Here is an 11,225-nt window from a genome sequence, read left to right on the forward strand (position 1 = left end):
ACACTGTGTAAAAGTTTGGATTTTATTAATATTTTAGTATGTATATTTCATTTCTAAACTATAAAAATATAGAGGTATACAAAACAAGTGATATGCCATTAATTAAAGCCATTTTCCTTTAAGATATTCTCACTGGAAGTCATTGTACATAAGCTTTTACTAGAAAAACAGTATTAAGCCAAAACATCAGCAATAAACAAACAGCTGAAAACAAGATTTAAAGAACTGCGCAAACAAAGCACGAACAAGCCGTCTTTAAACTGTTCGGAGAGCTTCTTCCACAAGAGGGCCCTGGTTACACGAGATCTCTGGCACCTGGAGCAGTCAGGGATCACAGCGGCTACACAAGAACAGTAGAAAGTGTAAGCTTTACTTTTCATCACTTTTATATTTATTGGATAGGACAGTAGAGAACAGACAGGAAAGCATTAGGTGTTCTGTAATAATACTGTTTAACACCTAATTGAATCTCTAATTAAATTTAATACGAGTACACTTTTAACAGTTTAAGTGTACTCGTATTGAATTGAATTAAAGAGGAAAGTTTTGGCATTAACAGGTGAAAGTGAATAATGAATAAAGTATTAAAACTGCTGCAGATAAAATGCGTCTCTCTGGATAAATCTCGACATTAAGTGGTATGATATTTCTTTAATATTCACCGTCGTCAGATGTTTTTTTTTCCCATCTTGTGAAAATGACATCAGAAGGCCTCACTATTAGAGTTAATGTAAAACGAATGCAGTGTTTGTCTTATTGCTAGGTAGATGGACCTTGTTCTTGGGAAATCAATATATATTTCTTGCGTACCCATTCGTTCAAATAGCAAAAGAGATACGTGATAAGGGTCCATTGTTTTGAACATGTTTTGTACTAATTTTTTTTTCACACTGATGTATTATTTCTCCACTCTCTTGTTTCTCAACTGTGTCTCACCCCTTTGTCTTTGCAGGTTCCACAGAGGCAGCCGAAGAGGCCGTTGATCATCTGTATGGCACAGAGGATGAGCTGCAGAGCGCTGGTCACCAGCAGTGTTGAGAACAGACCCACATTAAACTCCACCACATTCTTTGGCTCAGTGCAGGTTCCCCACGTGCTATGGTCCTTAAGGTAACTCTCTTTTCTGAGAGATGTAGACAAAACACATTTAAACATATCGAAACATTAGGATTGTCATTACGTGCTCTAAAGTGCTGAGGTCTGTCTCTTACGCGTCTTTGAAGGGAGTTCCCCAAATAAGAAGATAATATCTACAGTATGGACCATTGATTAGACCCATCAGTGCCACTATGAAACTGTAAAGGGCACCAGCTACACCCACTGCTGCAAATAAAATGGACAGGAACATCTAAAATAGAAAATGCATCATCAGAATTATTTAATTCAAGCACATAATATACAAGAAATTAATTCAATCATGCAATTACTGTGAATTGTTGTGTCTAAATTTTCCACATGTTCATATTGAAGTCATTAAATTTCCTAATCACAGAACAACATGGCCGAAAAATGAACTTCTACAAATCTGTTTCTGCTCAGTTGAGGTTCTGCAAATATTTGCGATGAGGGCACATTTTTCAAGCCACATGTCGGACTCATGAGTCACATCTTTATAGATTTCCTCAAAACAGAGGCACGCCTGTGTATTTTCAGGCAGGTCTGTTCTTCACGCTTACAGCCACATGACATGTTATTCACATCACATGTATTCGGTTACATTCTAAATACATTCATTTGTCTTAGTGCTTCCTTAACGTGGCATGCAGCATCATCACAAAATATTGATGTCGAAACACATATCGGTAACGTGATTTACTTGCATGTATCAAGCTATTTAACGGTGACAAATGCACCACTTTTCCTGGGCTTGGACAGTCTTCTTCATAACTGAATTTCTAAAGGATATTTATAAACTTCAGACTAAAAATAAAGTGTCTGTTGGTGTCAGGGTTGGAGCAAACTCACCCCACAGCGATTAGCACAGCAGCCCTGCTTTCCAGTCAGGTGAATGTGAAACGCAGGAATCAGCACCTGGAGGAGAGAGAGGACCGTTCATCACCAGATTATCATCACTTTGTCATTTGACACAGTTTGGATTGACTTTAACACACAATAAATGTATCCGGTACATTATTGTTTCAAGGTCACTCTGTGGATTCACTTAGATTCCCATTTGGTGTGACACAACTGTAATAACTCTCTATAATCACTCTTTGGCTCATAAAGATAGGCGTTGCCCATGAAACATCAGTATTTTTGGTTTCTCATAAAACAAGGCAAAAATATTTTTGTACATTCCTTTCCCAAATCAAATTAAGACTTGGACTATTCTTACAAAGGCAGCTTATTTGTAGAAACATGTGACTGACCAGCTCCAAACTAAACTTAGAATCATATCTATACAATATATATTGTCATACGGTGCATAAATAGAATTAGAATTTTTATATAGTTCAACATTACTTTGTTTACAATTAAATAAAGTCAGACTTACCAGAATCCCCCCTCCAACTAGTCCTCCCATGTATTTGACCTCCTCAGTGATCTGTTGATTCTGTGCATACTTTACATCCCAGCCAGGAAAAAACAGTATAATATTACATATTATGGAGATGACCGCCAGCGGGTACAGACCTGTCCCGACGCAAAGCGCACATTTTCCCGTACACATGCTGCTAGATGAATGTTTATCCTGATGTCAGAGAACAGCTGTAATTTTGACACTATTTAATGTAAAAAGCTCCAAGATAAAAAGAGCTCGACAAAAAGTTTGGTTATGGTCTCTGAGTCGCAGACACACCCTGAAGTCGTCTGTCTGCCACAGTGCAGAGGTTTTTATAAACACAGCTAGTCATTTTTTATTGAGTTAAGATAAGTCCAACCCATGGAATCCAGTTCATGTAACCACACCCTGTCCAGAGAATCGCTATCCAAATCATACAACATAAAATTATATTATTTACTCTTGTTTCTTAGGTGCTTGTTAACCTGTTTGTACATATAAACCTTTTAATCCAGAACTCTCTGGAATTCACACAGGACACTTTTTTTTTTTACAATAACCATCATCAGACATTAAAAACTTCAGCTTATAACCCATAGATACAAATTGATGTTTATACATATTTAATTAAATTTTTGTTGGGATCTGTAAACATCACTCTGTTTGTCATAGCAACTGTTACAGTACATTTTTAACCATTCAGTGCAGCCTGAGTCAGATCTGACACGAAATAAATGACAAACTGTGGAGAAGTGTGTGGGATGGGTGCTGTATTCACTAAATTATGTTTGTAAAGGGTGCTATAAAGCAAATGCACCGTGGGACTTCGGACTGTTTCTGTAGTGAGAGAAAAACGTAATGACGGTGACACTGTAAAGCAAATAGTGTTATCTTAAAAACTGTATGCTGTTTCCTTTGTCAGTACAAAAGAGGAATTATTAAACCACAGTTGCTGTTTATTAACATACACTGATTCTGCTGTAGTAAACCTGTTTTATTTCATTCAAGAAATTTTCCATGTTATAATATTTCCATTAAAGGAGTTGACTGATAATAAACAGATTTTGTCTGTCAGACAGTACGAGTTAGTTTTTGATGTTTAGCAGAGTTTATGTTTGAGAAGAGGTGCAGCCATGGATTATGGAAACACTGCAAGAACTTGTTTCCTTTAAAGGATTTTCCTGTCTGCCTAACCCCTAATCCCAGTGTACTAAAACATTCCGACTGACACACCCTATTAGCCAAAACTTGGACAAAAACGTGCTTGTCGAATCAAATGAAACGCTTCATTCAAATGTAAGAAAGCACGTGTCTGTTATTTCTTCAAATTGTCTGAAAGCCTTTTTTAAAGACATGCAACTCTGAAATGCAACTTTATTAATTGAATGGTTTATTATTTAACAATAATTTAAAAAGTGTTTAGTCAGGAAGTGCATGTGTTTTTTTTTATATTGGTAGCTTTCTTGGCTGATTCAGATATATGGTGCTTCTCAAACGGAAGTCTGCATCATGTGAAGGCTTCGTATCTCGGCTGCCTCGTCATCAAACGTCGCTGAAGGCCATCTCAATCGGAAGGATCTTTGGAAGGCAGCCTTCGGTTCGCGTCCTTCATTCAGCTGAATTTGAAGGATGCATGGGATGTGTCCTCGCGACCTTCAATCACCCACAATCCACCCATTCCATTGCATGCCAGTACTGAGCTTGTTTTAAGTTATTTTAAAATGTTAGACAAAAAGAATGTTTTCGGACATGGAAGGATAGATGATATCTTTTTGGTTTAAATTACTTACTAAATGCTAAACTGCCAATAATCTAAGCCACGGGGAGACTAGACGACGAGAGACGAGATTCATTGTAGACTACTCCATTAATAGAAAGCAAAATAATATTAAGATTTGTAATACAAAGTATTTTTTTCCAAAACTAAGTTTTAAAAAATGTTTTTGTGCTGTGACGGTGAGGGCGGGGAAAATATGTGAGTTAGCCACGCGCACTTACTAGACTGTGTGTCTCTTTCTAGCATTTAATGCCGAGGAGTATGGCAAGCCGTTTTAGCCTAAAATATTCCAAGCGTTACTCGTCCTAATTGCATTTTTACAAGTAACAATTCAGTTAGAGAGCTCTCTAAATCTATGTTTACTAGTTATAATTACAATAAGAGAGCTCTTTAATTTAATTAGAGAGCTCTGCAATGGCATTCTTACTAGTAAGAACTGAATTAGAGAACTCTTTTACACAAGCTTCAGTCTGGATCCAGAACACCTGAGAAGAGATGATGCCAACCCCTTAGAGAACCTCAGATGATGCTAACCCTGAAATAACATACAGAATTAGAAATTTTTTTTTTATGTTTGTTTGATTTTTTGATTTTGTTAGTGTTAATTGTTTGTTTACATCTTTTATTGATTTTTCCGAACATTTCTGCCATATGCACATAAACTGACAGTCATCACTGATAAGCTACTACTAAATATTGTAAAAACTTCTGTAAAGTTGCTTCGCAATGATTTGTATTGTAAAAAGCACTATACAAATAAACTTAAATTGAATTGAAGCTATTTAATTCCATAACAGAGATCTGCAATTAAACATATCTTTAAAGTGTTTTTTTTTACTAGTAAACATTTTATTATAGAGCTCTGTAATTGCATTTTTACTAGTAAGAATTAAATTAAAGAGCTCTCTAATTGGAATTGTTACTAGTAAGAATTCAATTGTAGAGCTCTCTAATTGTAATTCTTACAAGTAAAAATTCAGTTGTAGAGTTCTGCAATTAAAAATGAATGGAAGTCAATGGAGAAACATGACTATTAAAAATACATTTGTAGAGCTCTCTACTTGGAATTGCTACTAGTAAAAATGCAATTAGGACGAGTAACGCTTGGAATATTTTAAGCTAAAACGGCTTGCCATAGAGGAGTACTCTAGCCTACAAGACTCTCTGAAGGATTGAACTATGAAGGACGCAGCCTCGGTAGGATGCAGCCTTCCGTTAGAGAAACACCCATAAAGATACCGTTTTCCTCAAGAAGAGGCCTGTCGGCTGTATGAGCCTCGAGCGCCCCCTGTAGAAACACATTTTCCTCTATTTTATCCCTCCGCCCCCAGTACTGATGGCAAGGCGTTTGACAAACATTTGCGTAATTTGTGTAAATATACAAACCGTTCAGTTTGTGAAAACTGAAAAGTAATTCAGATCATTTTCTTTAATTAAACCACTTCCAGGAAAACGGGGCTCTCATTTCGGTAGCGGTAAAAACATCATTAGACAGCTGTTGCAGTGACTAACCAGAGACGCCCCTCTAAACTTAAACATCATTGGTGAGGCTTGCTTTGCTGTCAAGCTAGAGACCGTTTTGCTGGGATTTACAAAATAAGCCATGTTTTGACAGGTCATTGGTTTAAAGTTCAGAAATGTTTTGCTTAGACTTAAGAAAAAAGACGACCAAAAGTCTCGCATTTAATTTCGAATGACTAGTTAGTTTAACACTGTAATTGGTTATTTTTTGCTGTCAAGCAGTAAGTTTAATTGACATTATTTTCCGTGCTTCAGATTTGCGTTGGTACACGATAACACTAACAGGAATACATAAACTATGGACACGTCTGATGATGAAGGGAGGATGTCTCGTTTGAAAGATTTTTTGCTAACTTTCTTCATGCCAGAAAAATGTTATGACCAGTTCTTCCTTTACTTCAACTTTATGCACGGTGAGAGACAGCTTTATCTTCAGTAAACTTATGCAAATATATTCAAACATACCTTGGTTTGTAAAACATTTGTCCTCCAAAATAATACAATCTTACGGTGGGCAATACATTTAATATCAATTTAACACATTAAATTTACAGATGACTGGTTGTAATGATGTTTATTGTTAGCCACAGCTGGTTATTATTCAGTATCCAGTGTGCTTGTAGACATAACAGAATATGTCTTTATTGTTTTTGTCTGTATTATTGTCTCTAGTTCCCTGTCTGAAGATTGTCTTAAGTAAAACTATGGGAATATTGATTTTGGTGGGAATTGTTATTGGTAAGTAGTCTATTTTACATCATATTTAATGTCCTCCAGAGTTGAAGTTATTACTTAGTTTTCTCTGCTTTGTATCTTGTGCAGCTGTGTTTCATAGCGTGTGTGAATCTCCTTCTTCCCACAGCTCCACTTCCTCAGATTTGGAAAGTTCTTTGGTCTGGAAGTTCTAATGGACTGTGTTCGATCTCCATTTTTCTGGAGCTGTTGGCCATCTCTACTCATGCAGCTTTCTGCTACACTCAGAAGTTTCCCATTGGGTAAAACAGCGCTTGTATTAATTCTAATATATATATATATATATATATTCTGCGTAGAGGAATATGTCACGAATTTGTGTGTGTGTCTGCAGTGCCTGGGGGGAAAGTTTGTTTGCATTGATCCAGATTGCTGTCCTGGCTTTGCTTGTCCAGCACTACCAAGGGAAAACCATAAAAGGTAAAAAAAAAATAAAGAAAAAGGAGAGAGGTTTAAACTGTATGAAAAATATATTTTTTTTGCAATGTAAATCTTCCTATTTTAATGTTTGTTTGGGATTTTTCATGCAGGTGTATGTTTTCTTGCTCTATACTGTGGCTTTATGTTCCTCCTTGCCTCACCTTTGACTCCTGTGTCAGTGGTTTGGACCCTGCATGAGTGGAATGTGCTGCTGGTTATTGCTGGCAGGGTGAGACAGGTCTTAGTAAAATATGTATAGAGAATGTATGTCTTTACATTGTCTTTTCAGAAACAAACAAAAAAAATACTTGTGTATTTTATGTTTTGTTTTTAGTTTTTCCAGGCAAGAAGTAACTTCAGATTGGGACACACCGGACAGTTGTCTGCGCTCTCTGTTTTCCTGGTCTTTCTTGGCTCTCTGGGACGCATCTTTAGTTCCCTGCAGGTGCACACACGTTTACTACATGGGGACAATGTGCCGTGTGCTCAGCTAGCTATACATACTGTAACCTAACCCTAACAGAAACCATTCTGCATTTGTACAATAATAAAAATAAATAAAAAAAGTATTTACTTTATAATTATGATGTTTTTACAAATGAGGACGTTCCCTAAGATTTGGAAGATTTTGTTAGATTTAGAACACTTCTAGGTACAAATTTGTCCCTAGTAAATACTGTAGTTAGTACACAAACATATTATCACACACATTCAGGGCAGAAAGTATACAAGAAAGACAGGGTTGGTTGTATTAATCAAATGTCAATGTACTATTAGACAAATGGTCACTTTCCCTAGCAGTGATTTTGCCTGTTGGATTTAACACAAAGTTAAAGTCTAAAAATTGTGCAATTCATGCATAAATATCAATTTTTGATTAAAATGCTTAATATGCTGGACTTCTCCAATCATTCAACAGTTGGATAGAACCAGCTACCAAGTTTCTCACCATACGTTTTTTCTGTAATCTGTTTCACTCAGATGTACATTACAACATTGAAGATTTGCCATTTTTAAGCAAGCATTTGGCTGTGTTAATATTTCCCATTTCTCTTTTCACATATATAATCTCTCTCTCTTTCTGAAGGGCACAGGCCTTTCTCTCTCAACTCAGTTGCATGCAGTGGCCTGCTGTTGCAGTGTGGTGATACTGGCACAAGTCCTGATGTACTGGAGTAAAAGCATGATAAACGTCGAGAAAGAAAAGCAAGTGGAGAAAGACAAAGCTGAATAAAAGAGGTAAAATAAACTCTGCTTGATGAACTATTAATGTTCACTCAGTGCAAGCGTTGTAAGTGTGATTTTGTCAGATAAATGGTCTGTGTTTAGTAATAGCTTGATCATTTCCATATATTGAGTAAGTTAATTCAGCTGAACTACAAACCATCTTGCACATTTTTTCTTAAATTTTCATCTCATCTTGCACACAGTTTCATCTCATACTGATATCAAATCTGTATTGAGTTAATTCAGATAAAGATGTTTGAATATTTGGCTAGAATGAGGAAAGTAACCAAACTAGTTTATTTGCTTGGATAAAGTAGTACAAATAGGATGTATTTATCATTTTGTTTAAATATGGGAAAATGTACATCACAAGGTTAATTCACAAGTCAACCTCTGTGTGGCAGTAGTTATTTATATAGCTGGTGATTATAGCAAAAAAGCACCAGTAGGTGGCAGAAGAGTAGACTTTATCATATTGTGTATTGAGTTCTACTGTCCATGCTGCCTCTATACTAAAACACTATAAATACATGTTGTTCACTATTTTTCTATCTTTCTTTCTGTCACCTGGTCGGATATCTTTCTTTTTATTTACACCTCAGAATGTGGTTGTCAATTATTAAATGTCTCATGAAATGTTTGTAAATTAACTTTTCATTCCTAAGCTGTGGTTTCTTTTTTCCTCTAAATTTTAAAATTTATTTACAGATGTCTTTTTTTCTGTAATAAAATATGTTTCTGATCTATTAAAGCTTCTCTAACATGTTTAAACTATTTTTGACTTATGTTGAGTGAAAGTGTCTTGGGTGTGAATAGTGAAGTCAACAAGTAGTTTAAAGGTATTGAAATGACAGGCAGCCTGTCCCCGGTGTTGCTTAGGCGCTGTGTTGACGCTGTGGTGTGGTTTGTTTGTTGGGTCTGCTTGTGTAGTCTTGGCTCTGTGTGCTTTGTGGGAGGTCTTCTCTGAAGGGCTGTGTGTTTTTCTGGAGCAATGAAAACTCGCTGAAACATGAGTCATAAAGCGTGTGTGCATGCGTGTGGTTCGCTCCTTATCTACCTGTCTGACAGATCTCAATCAACCATCATAATGATCTAATCTGCGTGTCTGTGTGGAAACACCACACTGTGCGTGTGTTTGTTCTCCCTGCCCATGAGGGGCTGAAAGAAACATGTGTGAGGACTTGAAAGAATTATTTTAAAGAACAAAGTGATTTACTTATATATTCCATACTTACTACATATTTCAGCTGTGTCTCAGTGTCTGTATTATCGGAGCACTTTGATGTGTGTTGTTTGGTTGTGTGTGATAAGCAGCCCATTGATGCAGTTCTACTGGATAGCTGAAGAATGTGGTCTCAGTGTTTGGTGAGTATTTCTATCTGTGTGGGCCGCACTCCAGATCCGACTGTAGATAGTCATTCATGGTGTTCTGAAATTTGGACAAACATGAACAAATGAAAAAACTGAATGAATGCAGATGAAGTAAGCCTCATTTAGATGGTTGTTAGAGGGCTGTTTTGTCAGGAAATTTTATCTGCCAGGGATTGATTATTATTTATATATATATATATATATATATATTTTTTTTTATAATAAGCAGATTTTAAATCTTTTCCTTTGAGAAGTTTGCATTAAAAACTGGAACTGGCCACATACCTTTAGCATTCATTTTTGCAGCATTTTGTGTGCTTTTCATGAATACATTTTATTGTTTTACCATTGTTCCAGACCAAGACTTTCAGTCTTGAAATATAAAAATTACCCTGAAATATGAATTAATACATTTTAAATATGTCATGCCCTAAACAGTGAGCAAAATATATACATTAAAATGTATGAAAATGAATGTGATGTTTATTAATTTCTACACCAATAATAACTGTCCATCAGATGTCCCTCAGATGATTTCCATTATGATCAACAATTGTGTCCCTAATAAAGTTTAAGTTTTTTAAAAGCTATTATACATTTTTACCAAAGGAGACAAACATCATAAAGTATGCAAAGAAAGTTTGAAATAGGATTGTATTGTATGTATATGTATATATATATACACACACACACACTCATACATAAATATATACTGCATATATATATATATATATATATATACATATATATATATATATATATGTGTGTGTGTGTGTGTGTGTAATTGGGCTGTATAAAAATACTATTAGCAAGACAATAGAGTAAGCCATTTTAATTCAACAGTTTAAAATGTAATTTCCATCACGTTATTTTCATAATGTCAGATGATGCTGTGGTTGAAATGTTTATGACTTTTAGAAAAAAAACAGAATTCCCATGTTTTGTATAAAAATACATAAAAGTGCTCTAAGGTGAAGAAAAAGCCATGCAGCTATTTTAAGTAAAGTGGAAAAACACTCTCAAAAATCAGATAGCATTGCTTTGTGTCTGTCTGTCTCTCTCACTTTCTCTCTTCATCCTCCATGCAAGAGCAGCTGCAGTGGATCAATACTTCAATCTGAGTGTTGTAATCCCTCTGCTGTTCAGAGCAGCATGTCAAAACTAACACTCTCCTCTGTTTCTTCTGTGAGCTTACTTAAAATAGATGAAAAAACAAAATTACGTATTGTTTGCATGTTCAAACAAAATGTGTGAGAGAGAGCAAGATAGAGAAAGAGATAGAAACAGAAAAAGAAAGGTGTGGAAAGGCCATCACCTATCACACCTGCAACGGTTCTTGAATTTTTGTCCGTCTGGCCAGGTTGGGTTCAGAGGAAGCATAAAAATAGTGATAGGAATGTGATTGCAACATTTCAGTAGTAAAAGTGAAATCTAGTTTATCAAGCAACTTTAGTTCTTGAAACTTCAGCAAACATGTTGATCCACATACAGTTGGTACTGTCTCTCCCCCTAGCTAACTGAAACACTTTATGACCTGCCAATGTGATCTTTCATAGGCTTTTGCTGTTTGTACACACACTTTGCAGTATTTAAATATAGTGAAATTTTACATTTTCTGTGAAGAAATTATATAAATAGGGATGCAAATAAGAT

At 35.7% G+C, this 11,225-nt stretch overlaps 2 protein-coding genes across 5 annotated transcripts in view; one reads left to right on the forward strand and one right to left on the reverse strand.

Annotated features, from left to right (window-relative positions):
- Positions 1–3: 3 nt before the first annotated feature.
- Positions 4–2,839, reverse strand: LOC109082857 (transmembrane 4 L6 family member 4-like). The gene is made up of 5 exons (XM_019097696.2): positions 2,495–2,839; positions 1,966–2,031; positions 1,212–1,348; positions 937–1,123; positions 4–340 (listed from the first exon to the last, which is right to left on the reverse strand). Exons 1-5 carry the CDS (start codon positions 2,669–2,671, stop codon positions 332–334), a joined length of 576 nt encoding a protein of 191 aa, XP_018953241.1. The 5' UTR covers positions 2,672–2,839; the 3' UTR covers positions 4–331.
- A 2,743-nt stretch (positions 2,840–5,582) lies between these two features.
- The window catches only part of mpdu1a (mannose-P-dolichol utilization defect 1a), a 15,784-nt gene continuing 10,141 nt past the window's right edge, over positions 5,583–11,225 (forward strand). The window contains exons 1-9 of one of the 4 annotated variants that reach the window (XR_002016484.2): positions 5,584–5,824; positions 6,057–6,214; positions 6,474–6,539; positions 6,664–6,796; positions 6,889–6,974; positions 7,085–7,203; positions 7,309–7,419; positions 8,062–8,313; positions 8,383–8,975. Coding sequence is in view for 3 of the 4 variants with exons in the window: in XM_042723820.1 (XP_042579754.1) it covers positions 6,100–6,214; positions 6,474–6,539; positions 6,664–6,796; positions 6,889–6,974; positions 7,085–7,203; positions 7,309–7,419; positions 8,062–8,208 (777 nt within the window). In the remaining variant the exon portion in view is untranslated. Of the gene's footprint in view, positions 5,825–6,056; positions 6,215–6,473; positions 6,540–6,663; positions 6,797–6,888; positions 6,975–7,084; positions 7,204–7,308; positions 7,420–8,061; positions 8,976–11,225 lie in introns of those variants that run through there. The other 3 variants (XM_042723819.1, XM_042723820.1, XM_019097709.2) reach the window with 3 other exon arrangements.

The sequence above is a fragment of the Cyprinus carpio genome, chromosome B5 (assembly GCF_018340385.1).
Source record: "Cyprinus carpio isolate SPL01 chromosome B5, ASM1834038v1, whole genome shotgun sequence".
NCBI classification, from domain to species: Eukaryota; Metazoa; Chordata; class Actinopteri; order Cypriniformes; family Cyprinidae; genus Cyprinus; species Cyprinus carpio.